This window comes from Lupinus angustifolius, chromosome LG15 (assembly GCF_001865875.1).
Source record: "Lupinus angustifolius cultivar Tanjil chromosome LG15, LupAngTanjil_v1.0, whole genome shotgun sequence".
Classification (NCBI taxonomy): Eukaryota; Viridiplantae; Streptophyta; class Magnoliopsida; order Fabales; family Fabaceae; genus Lupinus; species Lupinus angustifolius.
This window is the reverse complement of record NC_032023.1, coordinates 10141529-10167254: the sequence shown is the minus strand read 5'-3', so window position 1 is coordinate 10167254 and position 25726 is coordinate 10141529. Positions and strand designations below refer to the sequence as shown.

The 25726-nt window shown below is 33.6% G+C and overlaps 2 protein-coding genes across 3 annotated transcripts; one reads left to right on the top strand and one right to left on the bottom strand.

Moving 5' to 3' along the window:
- Nucleotides 28–23860, top strand: LOC109328209 (protein EDS1L-like). Of its 2 annotated transcripts, XM_019561562.1 has the most exons (5): nucleotides 28–474; nucleotides 1408–2199; nucleotides 3195–3942; nucleotides 15856–15864; nucleotides 23850–23860. In XM_019561562.1, exons 1-3 carry the CDS (start codon nucleotides 154–156, stop codon nucleotides 3924–3926), a joined length of 1845 nt encoding a protein of 614 aa, XP_019417107.1. In that variant the 5' UTR covers nucleotides 28–153; the 3' UTR covers nucleotides 3927–3942; nucleotides 15856–15864; nucleotides 23850–23860. The 2 variants fall into 2 exon arrangements, with proteins under 2 accessions (XP_019417107.1, XP_019417106.1); XM_019561561.1 differs by lacking the exons at nucleotides 15856–15864; nucleotides 23850–23860 and having other exon boundaries at nucleotides 3195–4043.
- On the bottom strand, nucleotides 9374–11278 carry LOC109328210. The gene is made up of 3 exons (XM_019561563.1): nucleotides 11019–11278; nucleotides 10878–10944; nucleotides 9374–10557 (listed from the first exon to the last, which is right to left on the bottom strand). Exons 1-3 carry the CDS (start codon nucleotides 11091–11093, stop codon nucleotides 9719–9721), a joined length of 981 nt encoding a protein of 326 aa, XP_019417108.1. The 5' UTR covers nucleotides 11094–11278; the 3' UTR covers nucleotides 9374–9718.

Sequence of the window (25726 nt, the reverse complement as noted above, 5' to 3'; positions counted from 1 at the left end):
AAAGTCTTGGTCAATAATGAAATAATGATAAAATAAAAATATCTCAAGGCTCAGAAACTTCATAACATCAAACCTTCCCTTTATAGATTCAACAACCAATAACCAAAAACCAAAGACAGAAATTAGAGAAGAAAAAACTCGGTGAGATACATCATGGCAAGTGATAGAATAGAAATAAGTAGAGATCAGATTGATAAAGCATTTTCTTTGGCCTGGAAAGCTCATAAGACACCAGAGAAGCATTACCTTATTGAAAAGATTAGGAAATACAACCGTTCAGAAATTATTATCAGTTTTCCTGCATCAGGTTCTATCAAAGATTGGTATTCTAAAGGACCCTTTGGAGAAACCAAAGTAAATCTGAATTTGTTTGCTTCACTTAAAAGCATAGGTAACAATGAAGCTGCTTCAGTGAATGAAGCATTTCAGAGCAGATTTGAAGCTATTGTAGCCAAATCATCATTTGAAGTAAAGGTATTAACTAACTGAAATCTCTATTATAGCTAGGGATCTATTATTATGCAAACAAGGGTTTTTGTTTTACTTTGTTTTCAATACAACTTGTAGCCTAGATTTGTCAGATAAATAAATATTTTAGTTACTAAGTTTGCACCTTGCATATCATATTAAGTCAAAGTTTATATTAAGAAGTCCCAACTATAGGAGCACCAATACTAATACGAGTATTTAATAAAATAGTTATTTATATTATTACGCATATTTTTTAAAATGTGAGATACGATACGTTTGGAATATACATATAAAAATATGCATATAAAATTTATCAAACATAATTGTTATGTAATTCAAAGAACATATTCCTTAGAAATCATAAAATAAAAAATAAAAATCATATTATAATAAGAAATTCGTTGTTTAATGCCCACAAATAGAAATAATATTGGTCATGATTAATCCATGATCATCATTATGCAGATTTATTTTTCTATGAAAATTGCTAATACACACTTTCTCTTTTCTCTCTCACTAAAAGTCCACCTCCCATATTGATTGTATTGTTATGTTTTTCTCTCTCTTAAAATAACTGATAGTTTGGGTGTTATGTAAATATTGAAGAAAAATTTTAAGAGTATTGGTGAATATCCCGAAAGTATAGAAATTGTAATTTATTTATTTTTCAAAAAAAAAATAATTTTGATACTTAATGAATTCGTATGGATGAAGTAGTATGGATGTTTGAGTGTTCATAGGTATAGGATGCTGGCAGTATTCCTATTTCCTAGTAAGTAACTATGCAACTGATAATGTCACTGTCAAATGTCAGTTATAACTTTTATTTATTTACTTATCACTTTGTTGTGCAAATAATAAAGTTATGAAGAAGTCATAGTCATTCTAGTAATATATTCAGTTATAAAAAAAGTGTATATTTGAATGAGTCTGTAGGTGGAGAAAGCAAAGAAGAAAGGGAAGCAAATAGTGTTTACAGGACACTCTTCTGGTGCTCCAATGGCCATTCTAGCAACCCTTTGGACCTTGGAAAAGTACCATACTCCTAAATCCAATGCAGGGAACCATCCTCTATGTGTAACTTTTGGTTCTCCTTTAATTGGTAATAAAATATTATCTCATGCTACAAGGAGAGAAAATTGGTCTATCTACTTCTTGCATTATGTAACAAGATATGATGTAGTGCCAAGAATATTATTTTCTCCCCTCTCATCTTTTGATAAAAAGTTTGAAGCAATTTCACAATTCTTCAATCCTAAGTCCCGATCTTTCATGACCCAATCAACTGGAAAAGATGCTGCAATTTCAGAATTCTACTTCTTTGTGATGTCAAATACTGCAAATGTTACAAGCCATGATGCTTATAAGCAAATGGAAGGCATGGATGCGACACTCGAAACCGTGGCAAATTTTATTCCATTAAGCCCTTATAGGCCTTTTGGAACTTACATTTTCTGCTCTGGAAATGGAAAAGAAGGAAGGAAGGTTGTTATAAGAAACCCAGATGCAGTTTTGCAGCTCTTGTTTTTCTGTGCTCAATTGAGCACTGAAGCAGAAGTTGATCAAGTTTCGGATAGAAGCTTAAGAGAACATATCATCAATGGGACAGAATTTCAACAAACCTTAGGAATGCATAATTTTGTGTACTTGGACCAACTCCTGAAAGTGCCTTTGTCTTTTGCTGATTCAAGTGGTGATATTAACTTGGCCTTAAGTGACCTTGGCCTGGTAAGTAACCTTTCTTCAGCATGTTATTTTTGGGTATAATTAAGTGATGGCTTGAACTTAACCAATTTCAAGAATTGTCTCTTCTATTTTATTAAGATCGATGACAGAATTTAAGGTATATGTTCATTAGCCATTAGTCTAAAATTGGGGAGTTTTAATCATTTAAGGATGTATGAAATGGAATGGAATGAGATAGAGTGAAACGGAACGGAATGGAATGAGATAGAGTGAAATGGAATAGAACTAAGTTAACATGCCATTGTTTGGATACTTCATGATGGAATAGAGTAAAATGAATTGAATAAAAAGCTGTTTCTATCTCATACACCAGTATGGGTGGGAAGGAACATATAGGTATTCAATGGAATTAGATTGAAAGTTTCCATTCCTTACCCTTCTTTCTAACACCATCATATTGTACCACACTATGTCCCGGATTAATGAAAACATATCATGGTTTGGGATACACTTTGGGACAATATATCCTTATTCCCCTTTTAACACAATCTAAAGAATGAAATACAGGATCATTCTATTTCATTCCATCCATTTCCATGAATCCAAACATAGGCTTAGTCAAATTATGTAAAGTATCATTTTCAAATAAATTTGTACAATCTAGGTGGTTTGGGTAGAAGAGACAGTTACATATTCCATTAAGAAGAAGCAGAGAGGGAGACAAAAAAAACCATAATAAAACAATTATGAAATTATTTGATATCAATGAGTTGTAAATGAGTATGATTTAGGATAAAGTATTATAGTAACGTTTAACTTATGTAGCCAGCCCAACTAGTGGAAGTAATTTTGAGTTGTTGAATTGTTGTTCTAATATATTCTAGAAGAAATATTATTATGTATTTTACTTGTAGATCGCATCACATTTGAATGCAATATTGTGACTGGTATAATATTGAATCAGAGTGATGTAGTTATATTAGACTGCACCAAGCTACAATAAGTTTTGCTGATGATTCTTTTTGTGGAAATTGTAGAGCACAAGCGCAAGACTGAGTCTTCAGGCAGCAGTACTGATAGATGAACGTAGAAGCGAAAACGAGAAGAAAATGAAAAACAAGATAGACCTTGTTGATGAAAAGATGAAGGAACTTGAAAAATACAAAGAAACATGGGAGCATCAGAAACTAGGTTACTACGATGCATTCAAGGTGCAAAAGGACCCTGATGCAGATTTCCAAGCAAACATAAAGAGACTAGAACTCGCAGCTATATGGGATGAGATCATTGAACTTTTAAGAAATTATAATTTGCCCGATTTTCTCGAAGGCGATGAAGAATGGATTAAGATCGGAACAAGGTTTCGCAAACTCGTAGAGCCTCTTGATATTTCCAACTATTATCGCCATTTGAGGCACCTTGAAGCTGGTCCTTATATGGATAAAGGAAGGCCAAGAAGATATAGATATACTCAAAGATGGTTTGAGCATTATAAGAGAAAACCAGAAGAACAAATTTCTGAATCATGCTTTTGGGCTATGATTGAGGATCTTTGGTATAAAACCAGTAACACGATGAACTCATTTGAAGATGTTAAAGAAGATGTTGAGAAAATAGAGGGTCAGATAAAAAAATGGGTTGATGATAAGAAACTTGATAAGGATATCTTTGTGGAGGGTTCTACTTTGGTGAAGTGGTGGAATTCTCTACCTCAACAACATAGACAAGGATCATGCATTAGAAGTTTTATTGAGACAAATATGCTTTAGATATCCATTTTGCTGAGTGATTTCACTGTTTTGTAGTAAACATGATTCTCTTTCTATTTCTGGCCATGAATAAATTGTGTTGTGTGAAATGTAAAGATGATTTAGTTTCATTTCTTTGTATATAGAGTGTGATTTTACATTTTAATTATAAAATTGTAAGATTATAAACTGAAAAATAAATCAATGCATCTTTTTTAATATGATAGTTTTTTCTTTGTTTATGTTTTTTTTTTTTATAAACCAAGTGAGTTACCGAACAAGTTATTTATAGAAATGCTTATTAACCAAAATAAGAAAAAATGTATTAATTTATTATGTTTTTTTAAGAGGATTAATTTGGGGATGATTACAATCTCAGACCTGCCCCACCCCATCTTATTATGATGGGTTTGATTCAGGTTCTCCCCAAAATTGGTCGTATCGAATTTTCAACTTCAAAATTAGATAACTACGAGATTAATTGTCACCCCAAAATTTATTCTACACTATCCATTCGTGTAGAACCCATTTTGATTTTCTTCAAATGCGAAACCACCACAAACTAATAATAGTTCTATTTGTATTTCAAATATATAACAATTTCTTTAACAACAAATTGCTATCTCAAAATGCAACATTTCCTACAAACTAACTAGCACCGACATACTGTTTCTTCACCAAATGTGTACTGTGATTTCTAAAAGTTCATTATTTTAGAAATGTGTCATGTCAAAATGGAACTTGGTTATTCACATGCTTAGAAATATTGCTATTAAATTGGTGTGGTTCTAAAGTCATGAATCCAACTATTGTGAATTTATTTTAAATGATAATAAAAAAAATTAGAGAATAAAAGATGTATTGGAATGAGGAAAAAATATATACAATAATAATATAAGAGTTTTTTATACTTATCCATAATTTATTTTTAATCAATATTTACTCTTTAATACAAATATAGTAAATAAATGATAAATAATACATTAATTATATATAAATTTTTATATTGTCGGTATGATGTTACACTCTATTGCACTATACATATGGTGGTTTGAATTAAATTCTCGAGGCTGATTGTGGATATTCAAAATTTGTTATAAGTTGCATTGAGATCCGGATTTAAATTATGCTTACAGTGAGATAGTAATTTTGCATGTTGCATTATGGTGTTGCTCACGTTTTTTTGTCATAATTCAACACCCAGGATATGTGGAAGCTTTACAATTATCTAAAACATCATGTCTTAGAAATAAAATTACTTCCAATTTGGAACTTTCATGGGGCCTTAGTACATAATGCACGTAATGCTGAGGTGTACGACTTTGTCGGATAAAAAGATTGATTTCACGGAACCGAAAATAAACTTTTATTACTTCTATTTAATTATTTTAAGCATTTATGACATATTTTGGAAGAAGTTGTTAAATAAAAAATAAAATAGATAAAACCAAATAAGATAAGATAAAAGAGCTAAAATAAAGAAAGAAAAACAATTTGAAAACCTCCTAAGAAAGAATGGAGTGATACAAGGTTGCTACACCCTACCATCTTCATACTAATAGAGAAGTGGAAATCTTTAGCAGACCAAGAGATCTAAGGGATCCAACTTGTTATGCAATGATTCATATCTCTAGATGAAAGTAATACAAGTTATGGATTTGAGCTTATTAAAGGGGTTGAAGTAGAGTGCTATATATTTATGTTATATAAATTTAATGTAACAATGATAAGAATAGTTAAAACACTAATCATAATTCTCTAATAATATATAGTGGTAGTCGATTAACGCTCCAGGGACGTAAGTACAACTGGCCGAACCTCATTACCAAATCTCTTGTGTATTCTCTTATCTTTATACTCTTTAGTGTTTGATTGTTCGTTTGTTCCCAACACAACCGAACCATACATCCCAAGACTAGGTACCGTATTTTGTATCACGAGAGAACCTAATATTCAATTGGTGGCTTACCTCCGGATATTCATAGAAAAAATGCAATAACTTCACCAAAATTTTAAATAAGGATAGGATCTCTTTATTCCATAGATGCTCCAAATGCATCCAGATAAACACCGACAATCATTTCTGTTAATCGCACAACAAAATTCAAATATTTGTACATTGATTAATGTTGTCATTATTAGCAAACAACATTCATAGATTAGAAAAAACGGACTAATCTATACATCTTGTTTATAAAATTTAAAAAACCAAACCGAAGATCGAATTAGCACAGTCAGACATGATTCAACAGATTCAAACGGGGGTTAATTATAGTAAAACTGAATAATGCATTACGGGGCCCAGATTTAGTACACCTTCTCAATGAACACAACAAAATACACTGCATAAATGAGAGAGAGAAAAATAAGGTTTGGGTAATATTTGAGAATGTGATAATAGAAAAGTTGTGGATAAAAAGACCACACGAAACAAAATTTGGTGCTCCAGTTTTACCCAATATGCAATAGACGCTAGAAATTCAACCAAGACGAGCAACTTGAGTTAAACATATTACACTGCTTCAACTACAGAAGGTGGACAGAGAACAAAGAACGGCACAGCTTGGTCGTAACAGAAGAATGACCTGTCTAGAACCTAGATTCCAATGTACATATTGCATTAACTGTTTGTGCAAACATTTCACAATCATGCGGCTACCCGAATGAGACAAACAATAATCCATGTGATCGACAATTACAGCCGCTAAAAATAATCGTAAAACGTATAGGAATTAGGCACTTTAAGGTCTGTTTGCAAGGAAATGTGGAAAAGTGGAAGGTTAGGATAGACAAGCTCGGGGGGAGTGGACGGTCTATCCCAAGTCTTGTCCTTTCCCTCCATTTTCCCATTCGCAAACAGAGCCTTAATCAGGAGCACCATAGTTGAAGATACTATAAACAATGATGATCTTTTAGCAGGCATAACCAATCAGAAAATCTAGCTCTTAACACAAGCACACACTCCAAACCCAGCTAAATTCAGGGTACAGCTTTTACACACTTTCCTATTTCCAAAAATAAGATGAAAGGGCATAATCTCCTATGAAAACTGAGAAAACTAACCACACATTAAAATATCAAATACTTCATGCAGCATAATAATACAGGAAACCATAAAATGGTACTTTCATTGATTTCATAGTTTCTACATCATGCACATCTCAGGAGATTAAGTCCTGTGTCATTTCTTTACAAATCGATGATGTTAAAGATACAGACAGCAAAGCAAACCAACCATGAAAGATGACTATCCTGAACACTCAAATGGGCATGTGCTCGAGGCCCTGTATCTCACAACAAATATAAAACAATGAAACAGAAAGAAACCAAAAAATACATGCAACTCAAAATAATCAAGGAAATCAAAGGCAGACATCTAAATGAAAGGAAAGAATAATTATTTATTTTTTCAGTAAAGAAAAATAAGTTAATAGCCAAAATTTTGCCAGAAATTGTGACAAAATGAGTTGGTGTGCTTATTCACTCTTAAATGGATTAGTAGTGTGTACCATGTATGTTATCCATCAATCATCCCTATATTAGCTGAATTCTATAACATTCTACATATTCGTGTCTCTGGTGATTTGAACATGTCTAGGGGAGAATGCTATAAGCTCCAGCTACATTAAGGGAAGTAGATCAAATGAAAATTTAGTCCAATTAGAGGCGGGGGGAGAGGGAGACCAATAAAAACCCTAGGCTCGACTAGAAAAGATTTAGAGATGAATGTTTTGTTAATGAATATAATTTATGATAAAGCATTATGACACATTTGATACATTGCGTCAACCCCATATAATGGGACTAAGTTTTGGTTATTGTTGTATAAGCACCACTTAAAGAGAAAAAGGTTATACCTGCTCATTAGAAAAATCCTATCAATGTGAGTATAGATTGTGCAACCCAAAAATGCAAGTAATTATAGTACCTTTCATGAGATCAGTTCCGTTGTCTATACTACACGAAACCCCAAATATAGAGCCAAAACATTTGTGAAGAGCATAAATGTTAACAAGACGCAATATGACCACAAAAGTTGGATGAATGTATAATCATATAATAAAAAAAGAGACAAGTAAAAGGACAAGCTAATCCCGACCCCCCCTCCTCAAAAGTAAATTGTTTCATAAGCCAGTTAAAAAGGAGAATCCCATCCCTTAGATCTTCAAAACAAAGGAAACAAAATAGAGGGCCAGAGCACATAAATAATGAGACAAAAAAACTCCGAAGACAAATTGGCTCAATCAGACTAGAGATTGTCATTCAGCTTCCTACAAGCAACTGATCAATCTTTGTGAACAATAAAATATGTCATGTCAAATCTCATGTGGGCCAAAACCTAATATTTTCTAAGCACAAGAACTATAACTCATGCAGACAACTAAGAAGTAGAATCAGTAATAACAGTGGGAGTAAAAGCACTGTTGTCAAATGGTACCCATGGTGGAAAGTGGTGGCGTTTTTTGCCCAAACTCTCGCATAGCGGAAAAGGCGGACACATCATTTTTTCTGGTGTTTTCGGGGTTTTAAGAGAAGTTTTGGGTTTTACCTAAAAAAGTGTAAACCCTAAAGTAAATCGCTGTATTTCTCATCTCTCTCTCACTGTGCTGCCTTTCTCCTCTGGCCAGTGTGATTACATTTCTCCTCTGGCTTGCGTGACTGTGTTTCACCTCTGACGGTGCAACTGCATCTCTGCTTCGGCTTCATGCTTCGAACCTCATTCTTTCTTCTTGGTAACTGCTTCTCTTCTTTCAACTTCATCTCTCTGCAACTTCTTTCTTCAGCAACTGCTTGGCTTCACAGTTGGTAGCCAAGGTCATGCATCTTCAAATTGCCAAGGCCAAGCATCTTCAAATAGCCAAGGCCAAGCATCTTTAAATAGCCAAGGTAATTGATTTGATACTGTTTAAGTTCTCCAAGTTCCCTAAATGGATTATATGGTCTGTTGGTTTGATATAATTGTCTTTCTGAAGATTAATTTTAATTTTCTATTTTTTTTATCTTTTTCTATCTCTATTATATTTTTTTAATTAGTTTTTGCAACTACCATGATGATGTCCACTATTTTCCCATAAGGCCATCTGCAACACCATGATGGCGGAATTTTCGCAAACGCCATGGGCTGCCATCCGCCATCAGCAATACTGAGTGTAAGTGGTTATCTGTGTGTGACTGATTAAAATAATGTTTACTAGCAAAGCAACAACTACCAGAACCCCAAGGAAGTAGAAAGGACAAGTGCATTCATCGACAGACTCTGACCCAAGCTTCAAAGAAGCAACTAGCAATGCCATAAAGATATTCCCAAACCTTGAGAAACACTACTGACCGCCTTCAAATTTCTACTTACTAATGTATATGAACAACACCATTTAAAATGTCATGTGTTCTGAAAAAAAGCCATGCTTAACATGTCAACTCACATTAAAGAAGTAAATGAACAACACCATTTCAGAAAGGTTAGCATGTCCAACAAATATGATAATACTCATGAACAACATAGAAATGTAAGACATTGAGTCCAGAAAGTGTAAAAGTAAATGTGAAGTGAATCATAGGAAATAAGTCACTATGTGATGTAACCGTTTTAAATGTATCAAGTTTCTATACCAACATATGTATTCACATACCAGCAAACTTATTCCACATAAACATGCACCAAACTGCTTATGAAATGAGAAACAAATTGACTCAGGTACCCAAAATCCATAACACTACACCAACCTATGAAAACTAAATCTGAGAATACAGGCCATGCTAGGATGCAAAAAGGAGATACCACACATGCACAACTCATGAAAACGAAGACCCTCTCAAGACCTTCCAACCATGCTACACGAACGGGCCAACCGAAGAGTCAGGCTGCCTCCATGCACACTTGCCTCTGTCTCAACAGGTTCACACTCATACTGCTTCCTGCACCCAGGACAGCGGCCATCCTCCTCAACAATCCTCTTGTGACAAAAGAGGCAGATCCGGAATCCACACAAGCATGGCAAGAAGCTAGAGTCTGTCAAATCAAGATCCTCACAGCAAATTGGACAAGATGATGGTGAAGCAGTGAAAGCCCAGGGGACCCCTCCTCTGCAACGCCTATCAGGGTTTGGTAAACTATGCTGCTTAGAAAGGTTAGGCAAACACTGAGGGCGAAAAGTATCATCAGGTCTCCAAGCTCGACCATTACCAGATGAACAAGGAACTAACGTAGCACTATCTGGTTTCCAATTCTGAGGCCCTGCATTCAACCCACTAATCAGTTCACCTGGCAAAACCATTTTGTCTACAGGTTCAGCCTCAGGGTTTTGAGGCTTGTCATTGGCGGCTAAAGCATCAGCCATAGCCTCCCAATCATCCAAGCATTCATCATCTTCTTCTTCTGTGACATTCCCAGAGCGGCAGCCAGCACTGCAAGTACTGCTACTGCTACTGCTTCCACTGCTGCAACTACCAGTGAAAATTGTCCCAGAATGAATGCAACTGTTAACACTGGTGGGACTGTTTGACACTGATTCGGAATAGCTGACATGGCCAATCAATCCCTCATCCTCTTCTTCATCTCTACTCCTCATTTCAAGTTTCTCCAACGAACCATTGCTTCCTTTCATTGGTGTGCGAGCATCATCATCACTGCAACCCTTGTTCTTGGCCGCAACTAAACCCCAACCCATAAGTATCAAGTGAGATTCGTCGGCAAAATCCATAATAAAAGGGATTAATTGATTCAATACCACAGGATACAGACACATACAGAAAAAATTCATACAATAACAGAAAGACATATAAAGACAAAAGGTATCAAAGCACACCAAGACACTTTTAACACTCCAATTCATGTGGGGCCATTAAATACGGAGCAGATTCATATGATTTAGTTGGTTCTATTCAAAAATCATGTGAAAAGGGTCTTTCTTTCAATTGAAACACGTGTAATAGATGACAATCACATAAATAATGCACATAACATACATATACCTTGAGAAAGCCATTGTTCACGACGTGCATCAAACTTACACTGCTTCAATTTCGCGGACCTATTGGTCTGAAACACCATAGAAGCATTGAATTAATTTCAGAATGTCTCAAACAAATAGGAACAAAAAAATTGATACTCACCCTCTTCTTTTTGCCCATATTCTTGGTACTCGCGGCTGAAGGAATTGGAGCGGTGGAGATTGCATCAGAAACCATGGCCAGAGTTGAAGGATTTGAGTTAATGGAAAACGAGGATTTGAGAAACCCTAATTGGGGAAGAAAAATCGTGGAGAGAGAAAACTTGGAAAGAGAAGAAAAAGAAATTGTTGTGGATAACGGAAAATCCTTCTGCGTTGCACTCTCGGCCCTATTCACACAGTTCTGAGAGAGAGAGACGGGTGGGATATTTTTCTGTATTTCCTATTTCCTAAATTACCCTCAATTGCTACTCATTTCCGAAATTACTTATTTTCTCATAAAATATATCTTGCCCCTACACATATATAATATAATTAAAAAAATATACTACTAAATATATTTTCTCATCCTGTGAGTAAAGAATTAATGATGTCAGAATATGTAGTTATCTATCTTAATAAGTATAGCTCTCAAAAATTAATTTTTTGACTTTTTCACCATTTTACAAATCTAGTAAAGTTTTACATCATTAAATCAATGTTTTCCTCATTAGATTTGTTATTCATCATAGATCTTCCAAATATCTATGCTATATGAATATTTTATGAAGACCAACAAATTTAAATTCCTCTTTTTTTTGTTATTTCTTTCATTTTTACCTTATATTTTCAAATCATCTTACTGATAATGATCATTTTTTAATGATTGCGCTTGTTTTTTTCTCTCTTCCTCGTTATTTGAATTTTTGGAATGTTAATAAGTTCATCTGGGTGAACTCTTTATGTTTTTCTTTTACTTTCATATTTTTTGAAGGGTTGTATTCTATACACGTAATTCTTTCTTGAATTGTATTTGTTTTATTAACAATTTTTTAGGATTGTATTTGTGTTGCGTCGATAGTTGATATGGTTGTTTTTTAATATTGCTTTATTTTTAAATAATTATTTACTGTCTATTAGATTTATTTCCTTATCCTTGATTTTTCTAAAGTTCTCATATTGGATCTCAATATGCGAGTCACCCTTTTTCTGAATATCTATTTTTTGAAATTTGCATTCTTATCCTTCTCCCTTGTTTATCTAAATCCTGTTTGGACAAAATTTGTCTTCATGTCTTTACTTAATTTTTACCATAATAATACGAGAAATCATAATTATTCTCATCATCTAGTAAAAATAAGTGAAAATGGATAAAATGACTGTAGTTGACCTATTTTTACTTACTTTATTAATCATAATATAAGGGGTTTTTTGGAAAGTAATTTTTCATGGTAGATCCTGGTGAATTGTCTGAAGACAACCATGTTTATAAAAACAAAAATGATAATGAGTTAAGTGTGTTGGCTTTTGTGTTTAACCTTAGCTCTTTTGAAAAAGAATTAATACTTTTTAAATACAATGCGTCCTTTATTAATTTTGCTCCTTTCTTCAAGTAATACTATTTTTCTATAAAACCCTAAATACCCTAAATAGAAATAGCTCCTTATTTTTTAAATTGTTTGTTTTACTCCAAAAATAAAATGTTATTCATATTTGGGGTAGTATGAGCCCATTCAAAAATATTCACAAAAAGGGACCCAATTAGGCTCATATTTGGGGGAAATTAGGCTGTCAACCTTAATTTGTGGTCTATATAATGTTATTGTACTAGTAGCCAAATATAGAGTTGTTAACATTTTAGAATTGCATTTGTAATATTTTAGGACATTTTATAAGCAATTGTATTTTGGAGATGTTTTATTATCATTTTTCTTCAAGAAAAAGATAAAAGTATGTTTAAGATTTCCTTCATTTCCCTCTTATTTTACTCATTTCTATTACTATTATGGCTGTTTTTTCATTCTCCACCTTTTTTTTCTCCTTTGATATTTTCTATTTTCCATATTTTACAAAATTTCATTAATATTATATTAGAATTCATTGTTTTTATTCTATGCTAAATAATCTTTGTATGTCCTTTTTACCACCATAGAGTAGTATATTTTCCTACTTTTGACTTTGGAGTATCACTGAAGCTTTTTTGTCAAGGCAATAAAAGCATCTTTCAATTGTTGCATATTGCCATGGTTTTGTTGTTTTTCTTATTTATTTGTTCTTCTATCATTGTTTTTCGTTTAATTTCATACATATTACCCTATATCATCTTTGTTTATCCTTCGTTTTCCTATTGTGAGGAATGTGTTTTTCACTACTGAGAGTTGAGATGATAGTCCCATGGAACAGGAAGAATATGGTTGGATTGTGTTCCATTCATTTCTGGAAAAAAACTGATAAGTTCCGTTTATGGTTACAATGCTAGAAATTAAGCCAATTCAAATCGGACCAAATTAATATGGCTTATCATGTTATTGCACAAATAAAATCGTAGTTGCTAATATATTGCTGAATTTTCAACCCTCAGTTGTTGTCCAATAACAAAATCAAAATAAGAAGAAGGCATATATATATATATATATATATATATATATATATGAATGTTTTACTTACTCGGACACGTTATTATAGGAAAACAATTGTTGCACCATTGTGGTGTGTGTGTTGCCACGAGTGTGGTGGTATGCTTTGTTATTAAGTTTTTATTTTGTACCTAATTATTTAATCCTTTGTATGCATGTAAGTTTGTTACTTTAAAAATGTATTATATTTAATATTAGAGTTATGTTTATGATATTTGAAATGTATGTATAGTGTCAATATTTTATACAATGATCGATCCAATTTGAGTCAAAATCATATATTATATTGGAATAAGATGTTTCAATGTAAAAAATCGAATCAGACTATAAGGTAATCATATTTTTAGATCATACAATTTTTTATACCTAAAAACTGATTCAAACCAACCATGAAAACATCTACTAATAATGATAATCATCATAACAATAACCATTGTTCTTTTATGCTAATCGGATATGGCCAAAATTGAATGCACGGTTGAGTAACAAAAAGTTAGAAGCCTTGGTTGGAATGCTAGTTGAACCCGCTAGGGGAGGTACCTGAAAAGGTTCTCCGACGATTAAGTTAGTATGTGGTTTTAGAGAGAGATAGAGAGTGATAGTTAATAAGAGAGAAATGAGAGCATGAAGTAATGAATGCAAGTGATAAATGAGGGAATGCAATATTCATGATACTTCCTATGTGAGAGCCTCCTATTTATAGAATTATAATGATTGATGTGTCATCTAGCCATTTGTTGGTTAAACTTCAGTAAGTACAGTAGGAGTATGGCAAGCGTATGTTAGGCGTATGTCTGGTTGTCTTTAACCACTCTGCAAGTCTTTTATTGTCTATCAGTCGGGGGCAGATAGAGCTTGTAGGTGGTGGGACAAGTGGAATGTCAACGATGCATTAATGTTGAGCTAGAGGTGCATTAATGGTCAATCAAAGGCATAGATGACACCTATAGTAAGCCCGACATGACCTTGACGGGTGAATGAGGAATGCTTAAAATAGTTATGTATTTGGTACGAACATGGAATAGCCCAAATTTAACTGGAATGAAACAACCATTGTTATTAATATCGTATTGGTCATCAAACTGGCCAATATATTGATATGATGATAGTGGTTCAACAGATGATTCAGTAATTAAATCGTATTTCAGTGAAGTTAGGTATACATGTATATTATACTAACATTAATGTTGAAAAATCAATAAAGACAATAATTACTTTTATTTCATTAAAAAATAATTTTAAATGAAAATTGGTCTGTATGACCGGTACGGTTTAATTGAAAACTGTCTCGCATGACCGATTTTAGCTGGTTTTAACTGATATAATTATTATATCATACTGGTATTGAGACCGATTCATCAATTTTCTGGTTGAACTGACTCACACGAACCAATTTTTAGAAGACTGACAATAGGAATATAATAATAATAATAAATATCATCATTCCTTCTTATTATAACATAATGAATCCTTCTTAAAGTTGACTATACTATTGAGCTTACTTTATTATAAAATAAAATTATATTATGAGGTTATATATTATTTAATAAATAAATCAATAGTACCAAAAAGTAGATCAAGAGTTTCAAAACAAAACCTATTTACAATGACTGCTTTGTCTCGAATAATAAGATTTGTTTATTAATATTGCAAGTAGATAGCTCATGAGCAAAATCTTGTATGAGTTGTCTTTTATTCAACTTGACATTACATTTACTACAATTTGGGCTTGTATTTAAGTCCTATAGATAGTGTTAAGAACATTTTACCTATGCAGCCATAGGTAAAGGACAATGAGTTAAATAAACAAAAAAATTTACCACAAATTGGGCTTGTATTTAAGTCCTATAGATAGTGTTAAGAACATTTTACCTATGCAGCCATAGGTAAAGGACAATGAGTTAAATAAACAAAAAAATTTACCACAAATTGGGCTTGTATTTAAGTCCTATAGATAGTGTTAAGAACATTTTACCTATGCACCCATAGGTAAAGGACAATGAGTTTAAATAAACAAAAAAAAATTATATGTAAACTTATCCAACATGTTATATTTAGAGAGAAATATATTTATATTTTTTCTAATATAATTTAAGATTAAATTTTAAATAAAATTAAATTTTAATTTATTATCAATATTCTATTGATTTTCTCTATGGAAATACGTCTCCACTTAAGTGTTGTCCGACTTTAATTAATATTTGAACAATCAAAAGCTTTCATTTCAAATATTGATTAGGAATGGCAATGGCCAATGGGTATAGGCGGGCACGGGTAGTAGTTACCAGCTACCCGTTTCAAAATAGGAGAGCATTACACATACCTGCCTGTATCCATACGGGTACCCGTGTGCGGGTATTCACATATATTTCTGGGTACGCACAGGTACAATGGGTACCCGCGTGTTTCCTATATTACAAATGAAATTTAAATTTTTTACTTCTATTATGTTTCAAATGAGATGAAACTTAATTATTTTTGTACCTTTTGATTGAATATTTGGTAAAAATGCTAAATTTATTGGTGTTTCTATTTGTGTGATTTTTTGTTCTCATTTCCTTCACAAAAAGTATATATTTTCTTTGTAAAACATGTGTGTTTCTACACATGTAATAATATTTGTAGGATGTTTCACCACCAAAGTCAATAAAATATATGAACAAAGTAAAAGGAAAAAATGTACATAGTGTAATGAATGTTAGAATAATATAATTTTTATTTTAATTAAATATAATATATTAATCATATAAATAATGGGTACCCGCAGGCACGAGTACCATAATACCCGTATACGTTTGTATGTACTACGAGTATTTTTAAAAATCCGTTTATAATACCGCGGTACCCATTTTTTGCCATGCCTAATATTGATATCATTGAAAATTCAAATAGATATGTTTGATATTTAAAAACGCGTTTAATTGAGCAATGACCTTAAAATAAATAGCTTTGCAGGCAAGATAATTGCATGTTCTATGGTTTAATTTAAATGTATTGAACAATAAGTTTATATAATTAAAATATTTAATTCCAAATACTAATAGCATTGAAAATGCAAATAGATATTCTTGGAAATTCCTAATGGTTATTTGAACAATGGGTTTAAAATAGAGAGATTTAGAGGCAATAAAACTAATGTTTGCTAGTTTTAATGTATTAAATGACGAGTTTAATTAATTAATTAAATTTTTCCATTCGAAAGCATGTTACCATTAAAAATAAAAGTCAAATAAATGGTATGATTAATGACTTTATTTGAGTTAATGAAAATTTCATTGATAACCAAACTAAATATCTAAATGTTATTATAAATAAATCGAAATACAATACTGAAATAGACATCTATTCTAAAATAAAGGTAAGAGAGAAAGATAACTTATTGAATAAAAATTAAGAGTTTAATATCTATAGACTATTAGTGTAAAGATTTATACACATTCAATATATTATCCGCTGTTGATTCGTATTACTTTTTTGAAAGAGTCAATTATAATTAAAAATGAATAGTAACAGATGGACTAAATAGTGGATAAAACTTTTACATTTTCGATATATACCTTTTTTTTCAAAAATTAATCTCGTAGTCTTAATCGGCCACAAAATTGGGTCATTTAATCATTCTCAATCAATTATGAGCTCTGTTTAGGTTTTTGGTGGGAGCTCCTCCTTGGAGGAGGATTCAATCTCTCGGAGTACCAAGAAGGTCAAAACTAGAGATGATAATGAGGACGCTATGAAGATGGATACTTCTAGCCCTGGCCAGCTTTCTAGTCAGGAGGAGAGAATCTCCTATCGTGAAAAGCTTCTGAACTTTTCGATGGTAGTTGAAGACATTCCCATGGAGGAGGAGGATGAAGACTTGGTGGAGAATCAGTGGTATCATAAAGAGAAAAAGGAGGGGGAATTCAACATGTGTCCACAAATTCTGGTATCGAAGGAGGAATTTTGGTTGTGAAACTATTAGGTTTGATAGTGCCTATGAGGATTATGGAGTCTCGGTTACAGAAGTAGTGGGGGTTGAGAGGCACACTGCAAATTGTTGACATGCTTGAAGATTACTATATGATGTAGTTTTCTAATGAAGATGAATACAATCATGCTTTGTATGAAGGGCCATGGATGATTGCAAGCCATTATTATAAGACCGAGATAACCATTAAGATGAAGGTGAATTAATTGTCTTAAATGATAGATTTTTCTGCAGATTTTAGAGTTAGTAGCAGTGGAAAAGTTATGCAGAAAAAATACAAGTAAATTTAAGGAGATAATGGAGAAGAGAGTACCCAGAGAGTTTTATACTGGTTCACCTTCTTATCCACCGAAGGTTACATCTAGTACTCTTGTAGAACAATAGATTTCATCACTAGATAGTAAGAGTAACAATTATAAATTCTCACCGCGAGACTTCCTTGTACCTTACTCACTCTCTAATACCTATGTGACTCTTTGAAAAACAACATTTCCAAGTGACTCTATCCCCTTTCTTATCACACCTTTGTGAAAGAAAGTATTTCAACAAATTAAATGAAGAAAACTTTAACAACGACAAGGATTGTCTTTCCAAGATTTGAACACTATGATCTCTTGCAATCCGATAACTCTTTACACACTTAGTTATAATGCTCACAAGGTTTGAAAATATTTGAAACCTCACTTAAAGGAACTTCAGAAAATTTAATCTGAAAGTTAAGAACAAGTTGTAGAAACTGCAGAAAAAGTGTTTCATAAAAATTCAGATTGTGTATGTGAGTTGCGTTTTTGAATTATGAGTTTCAATGCCTTTAAATTGGCTTTCCAATCAGCCATAGCACCTCTATGAAAAGGTAGGAGTTGATGGAATGAAACCAATTCGTTTGGGGTGAAAGCTGTGGAGTTTGAATCTGAAAAACTGGTGTAACAACTCTTAGTAATCGATTACAGCATCAACATAATCGATTACCCAAACATTCTGTCCAACTGAGTAATCAATTATCACACTGTGTAATCGGTTACTCAAATATACTGTAACCTTGTAACCGGATACTCAAATAGAGTAATCGATTACCTTGTTCAGTTTTTTTGGGTGACAGTAACTCGTTTCTCACTAATGTAACATGTTACTTGTAACTTGTTACACAATATTTTGAAAATTGTTTTCATTTATACTTGTAGTTTTCAATTTTCTTTTAAAATATTTGTGAGCATTACTACTAATTGTATATTATAGAGTATAAGAATAGAAGTACCTATAGACTTAGACTCTAAATTCCTCGAAGCTTTATCTTCTTTGTCATCATAAGTATTCTTCCTTTTATTCTTTATGTGATGTTGGTGTCTTCATCAAAACCATGTCAAGGTCAGGAACAAGATCTTCTTCACAATCTCCCCATTTTCGATGATGACAAACCAATATCTTCTTGACAGTGTAGTTTTCTGAGAGTAGCATACTTTGTGATATTTTGACATGACTTGAGTATGTTCGCCCTATTTTGTATGCTCCCCTTTGATTTGGAGTTATGTGTCTGAAATAATTTTAAACATAAAATACACTCTCCCAACTTTTCTCCCCATTTTGACTTCATCAAAAAGAAGAAAAGCCAAGCGTCCAGCACACACGATATGTATATAGCAAATACAAAGGTAACATAACATAGCATAAAACTAAAAAGATGTTCATACATTGTTCAAACAACCAGAAAACATATAAAAATGTCAACAATCACGCAACATTACAAAAAGAAACCTAGACATCAAATTTTCTAAGACTCAGGCTCAGTACTATGGTCATCAAGATCCATGCTCTTGATCTTATAGGATAGACGTTGAAGTTCAAATTGGACTTGTTGATTCTGAGCAGCAAGAGCATCCATCCGATTAGAGATGTAGTCTCGAAGAGAGAATAACTTGTCCTTGATCATCTGATTGGTAGGCATGGCAGCAGATGAAGATGACTCAGCATGAAATTCAGAAGGTTGAGGTTTAGGAAGGTTAACAGAGACATTTGCAGTTGGATCAGCAGGTGCAACCTGTCTATCACTTTGATGCTTATATATTCTATCAATTTGGTCTCGAAAGAAACCCATTTTGTGGATCACATCATCATCGACCTTACAATTGCATGCATCGAGTGTGATTTTGGACTCACCAGCAGTGGATACACCAAAATGCTCAAGTATGTTGGTGATGAAGATTGCATAAGGCAAGGGGTTGTGAGTTTCTCGCACAGACCACATTTGTCTCATTACTGCCAAAGCCCAATTGATTTGAAGGTTATGCTTAAGAGCATACATCAATTGAAGTTCCATGTCATTAATTTGAGAATTTTGGAACTATGACACAGCTAAGAAAGTAGTGAAGCAAACAATCTTCGAGATTGAGATTTCCTACAGGAAGGATATCTCTACTCTTAACAGTTTCACCTAAAGCATGTTGCTTACGCATTTCGGTTTTGCGTTTAGAGAATCTACACATAGAGTAGTAGAACTCTTTTATATCATAATTATTCCATTCACACACAAGACCAAAATCTTTTATGCTACATTGATAGGGTATATTACAATATGTTGAACTGAAAGTCTTTACATATAAAATAATTTCTTTTCCTTTCACTGAGGATGTTAAACAATTTTTCCTCAAGTTCAAATTGCAGTAAAATACTTTAACAAGTTTAGGATAGTAGGCATTTGATTTCTCACAAAAATCAAAAATACTTTGTTGCCTAAGTAGAATAGGGAAATGGAAATCTTCAAACTCAAAGATACTTAACTTGCTATACTTAGGAGCAAAGATTGATTATCCAAGAAAATGCTCCGAGAATGCTTTGCGTTGTTCATCATTGACGAGAAGTCGAGGCAAATCGAGAGGGTTAGCCTCAGAAGATGAAGTGTCTTGCTTCTTTTGAGACATACTGGTACGTTGCTTCTTAGCTTTTGATGATAAAGTCATTGATTGAAGTTTAAAAAAAATAGGTTTTGAGTGTTTGAGAGATTTGGGAATTTTTTATTTTGGCCACTAAACATGAAAATTTATGGAATAGAAGTTTTAGAATTCAAAATAAGATATAAAATGACTCAAAAATCACTCAAATCAGATCAAAGATGAAGTTCTTATAGGCAAGAATGGGTAGACACGAAAAGAGGGGTTTGAGTAAGAAGATGAAGTGTCTGAAAAATGGGGAGGGATAGTTAAATACTAGTTTGAGTAATTTGTTACTCAACATAAAAAATACCTACAATTCAATCAACAAGATTAGGTAATCGATTACACAGATGGGTAATCGATTACTAAAAGTTTCAGCCAAATTTAGTAATCGGTTACTCTCCAGAGTAATCAGTTACTGACCCCAAAATTTTGAATCTCCAGGCATACTGATGCATGGTAATCGATTATTGACCCTATGTAATCAATTGCATACCCAAAACTTGAAAATTTTAAACAAAACTAAACAATTTTAAGTACATGTAGGCACAAGATAAACACAATGAAACAAACATATAATCATGAATAAGCATTTAAAACAAGTAAGCTTCATCAACTATGCCTAATTCTCGTCTTATTTTATAGAAATGTTCTTTTTCCAAAGGTTTAGTAAATATATCTACTAGTTGGTCATGAGTATCAACAAATTTTACAGTCACATATTTCTTTTAGACATGGTCCCTAAGGAAGTGATGTCTTATATCTATGTGTTTGGTTCTAGAGTTTACTGCTTATAGCTTTCAAGCACTCCTACAAAACAAATTACGAAGATCTTCAAGGTACCCAATGTGATTTGGGTCCTACGGGGTTAGCACCTTTCTCAACCCAAACAAATTTTTCAGTTGGAATACCAACTTTTCTAATATGACATGAATTAGGAGTATGACCAACATTTTTACAATAAAAGCATGTGGGTTGATGCTTATGTATCTTGTGTTTATACTAGTAGAAAGAATGTTGATCAAAATTTTCTTTAGAAATATTATGCATGCAATCATTATTAGTTTTCACAAAAGTACTATTTATCATACCATTAGTTTTTCGACTATTTGTGAAGCCTAGACCACTTTGGTCATTGGTATGTTTTTGAGTAATTAAAATATTGTCCAACTCATGAGTACTCTTCTTGAACATACTCATTTCTTGATTTAATGAAACAATTTTAGTTTCAAGAGTATCACATTTTGGACATTCAATGTGCATGTCATTTGATTTGGATTTTAAGGCATCCAAATATTTTTGTAGAATTTAATTTTGACTCTCAATAAGTTCTATAGTGTTTTTCTATTTAATGCATACTTTATAGAGTCTAATAAATTCTTCATGTAATATATAAAAAGTATTATGTAACTCATTATATGAAAATGTATCATTTGGTTCAAAGTTACTAACCTCATAATCGTCATTTGAATTGTGTGAAGCCATCAAGGAAATATGGGCTTACTCCTTAATTTTGAGTTTGACATTTGAACCATCATCTTTATCTTCTAATATGACATTTATTCTTCTACGCTTATTGTCCTTCTTTATTTTGAATGTATAATGATTCGGTAGGACTGGACAAGCACGTTTAAGATGATCTGGTTTAGTACATATAGAGCATGTAAATTTTTGCTTTGATGTTGATGCTTCACTATTTGCTGTAGACCTTTACACTTCTTTACTTCTATGCATTCTTTCTAGAGTGTCTCAAAAAATTCTTTTTCTCCTAGAGCCGAATAGTGTTTTTGGCTTTAAGGTCATATTAGACTTTCTTCTTATCTTCATCATTCCACTCGGATTTTGGCTTTACTTTCCTTTCAGCATTAACAACAGTGAAGGGTTCATAAGGTCCATCTTCAATCGCATTCCAAATATCCAGGTCTTGAGATTCTATAAAGATTCTCATCCTGATTTTCCAGAAGTCATAGCATTCTCCAACAGAACTTGGATGCGATTGATGTTGGAACCTTATCCTAGAAGTGATCTTGAGGCCATCTTAGATACATGATCAGATTTGAGAGTAATTTTACTCAAAATAAGCACTAGTGTCGATTGTAAGACTAAGACGACAACTAAGAGGGGGGGAGAGTGAATTAGTTCTCTAAAATCTATGATAGTTATGCTGAAAAAATACCAAGTAAATTTAAGAAGATAAGGGAGAAGAGAGTACTCAGAGATTTTTATACTGATTCACCTTCTTGTCCACCGAAGGTTACTTTTCTTCACTAGATATTAAGAGTAGCAATTACAAATTTTCACGCCAAGACTTCGTTGTACCTTACTCACTTTCTAATACATATATCACTCTTTGGAAAACAACCTTTCCAAGTGACTTTATCCCCTTTATTATCACAAAACGAATGAAGAAAACTTTAACAATAGCAAGGATTGCCTTTACAAGAATTGAACACTATGATCTCTTGCAATCCGGTAACTCTTTACACACTTAGTTATAATGCTCAGAAAGTTTGAAAATATTTGAAACCACACTTAAAGCAACTTCAGAAAATTTAATCTGAAAGTTAAGAACAAGTTGTAGAAAGTACAGAAAAAGTCCAGAAAAATCCAGATTGTGTATGTGAGTTGTGTTTTTGAATTATGAGTTTCAATGCCTTTAAATAGGCTTTCCAATTAGCCATAACACCTCTATGAATAGGTAGGAATTGATTGGAATGAAACCATTTTGTTTGGGGTGAAAGCTGTGCAGTTTGAATCTGAAAAACTAGTATAACAACTCTCAGTAATCGATTACAACATCCAACATTATGCGGGGATGTGGTGGAGAATGTGCATGTAGCCTGTCATTATCCCAACTTTATGCGGGGATGTGGTGGTCATAACGAGTTTTCACCTACAAGTCAAGAGGATGTTTGTGATTCACAAATGAATGTTCTGTGGTCCCAAAACCTACACCTCAATTGGATTGTTAATGAATATTATGTGTTGGAATTGTAGAGGTGCATCCACCAAAGGTTTAGCAATTTGATTAAAGATCTCAAAGAGATGTATTCAGTTACACTTCTTATTCTGGTGGAAACCCATATTAGTGGCAGGAAGGTTGACAAGGTTATTAGTTCGTTGGGATATAACGGGGTAGTGAAAGTGGAGGCTAAGGATAAAGCTGGTGGTATATGGTCTCTTTGGAATTCTAACTCTTGGGATGTGCAAGTCTGTCTTGCTACCTCTTAGTCACTTTATCTTGAGGTTAAAGGGAATGACATGGTACCTTGGATCATATCTGCGGTATATGGTAGCCCCCACTTTTCCTTCGCTAGGGGCTTTGGTCTACAATTCGAGATACGGCAGTAGTGATGAATAAACCTTGGTGCACTATACATGATTTTAATGTGGTGGCTTCTAGTCATGAAAGAGTGGGGAACATTAGTTGTAACCCTCCAAGGGGATCTGCAAATTTTGTATCCCTAATTTGTGAGTGTGAGCTAATTGATTTGAGGTTTACTAGTCTATGGTTTTCTTGGAAACATGGGAGACTCAAAGAGAGGATGAATGTGGTGCTTTCCAATCTAGATTGGCACTTCAGTTTCTCCGAGGCCATGTTTTCTCATTTTAACCCGCTCAAGTTAGATCACTTTTCCCTCTTGGTTTCTTTAGTGGACTCCTCTAGTTTGAATTGGTTGAGGCGCCCTTTTAGAATGCTTACGGCTTGGTTTTCTCATCCTTATTTTGATGATCAAGTTTGTAGAGCCTAGTCTCCTTATCTGGACGGAATACTAATATTTCTAATCTTTAGGATGAGTTGCACATCTAGAACAAGCAGGTTTTCAGTAACATTTTTGCTAGGAAGAAAGTTCTTCTTGGGAGGCTTAATGATATAACTAGGAAATTAGTTGTTGGGTCTGATGTTTTCCTTGAAAGGCTTCAACAATAGCTTTGGGAAGAGTATGACCAGGTCTTGAGGCAAGAAGAACTACGTTGGTTCCAAAAGTCTAGATGCAATTGGCTTGTTTACGGGGATCGTACCACTCGTTACTTCCATACTACAATGATTATCAGACGAAGGAAGAAACATGTTACGAATCTACAAAATGAGGAGGGAGCATGGATCTGAGATAAAGTTGAGTTGGAATTGATGGCGAGTAATATCTATAGGAATTACTACTCTGAGGATGCGGTAGCAACGCCATTCTGCCTTTCGGGTTGCTTTCCCTTTTTGACAGAATTACAATTAATTATGTTGGGGGCTACTGTCTCTAATGAAGCAATTAGGAGATCTCTTTTTCACATTGGGAGCTATAAAGCACCAAGTAAGGATGGTATCCAAGCCTTGTTCTATCAAAGTAAATGGGCCTTGGTGGGTGCTGATTTGTGTGACCTGGTCAAGAATGCTTTTGATAATCCAATCGCGGTGAAAAACATAAACCAGACCCTGATCACTCTATCCCTAAAGTGCATCAGGCGAGCAGGTAAAAGGATTTCCGCCCCATAAGCCTTTGCAATGTGTCCTACAAAATTGTTACGAAGATTCTTGCGACCAGGATGCATGAAGTAATCGAACACTTAGTTGGCCCTCAGTAGAGTAGTTTTGTTCCGGGCAGGCAGAGTTGTGACAAACATTATCATTACACAAGAAGCTATTCATTTTATGAATAATAAGAGAGGAAAAGTTGTCTGGATGGCTATCAAAATAGATTTTGAAAAGGCCTACGATAGAATTCGGTGGAGTTTTGTTAGAGAGACTCTTGAGGATGTCGGCTTTCCTACGATGGTGGTGGAGTTAGTGAGAAAATGCATTTCCACTGCCTCTTCGCAAGTTATCTGGAATGGCGATGGCCTGGACACCTTTCACCCAGAGCCTGGTATAAGGCAAGGTGATCCAATTTTCCCGTACCTTTCCATGTTGTATATGGAGAGATTGTCTCAACTCATCTTGGAAGTAGTGACTCATGGGGTTTGGAAACCCATAAAGCTCTATAGAAATGGCCCCAAGCTCTCACACCTCTCTTTTGTGGATGATTTGATTTTCAGATCATAATTTTCTTTTCCAAAAATGTCTATGATAATGTTCTTCAACAGATAAACGTAGGGTTTGGGTACAGTAGAACATGTGATTTAGGAAAATACCTTGGTGTGCCTCTCCAACACTCTACGTGCAAAAGACACCTCTATAATTATGTAGTAAAAAATGCTAGAAACTGGTTGAGTAACTAGAAATCCAGAAACCTATCTTTTGCAGGTAGAATTACTTTGTCGAAGTCTGTCCTCCAGGCTCTGCCTTCTTATGTTATGCAAATTGTCCCTTTCTATGCCTCTATTTGTGACACGATGGATAAACTTTGTAGGTCTTTTATTTGGGGAG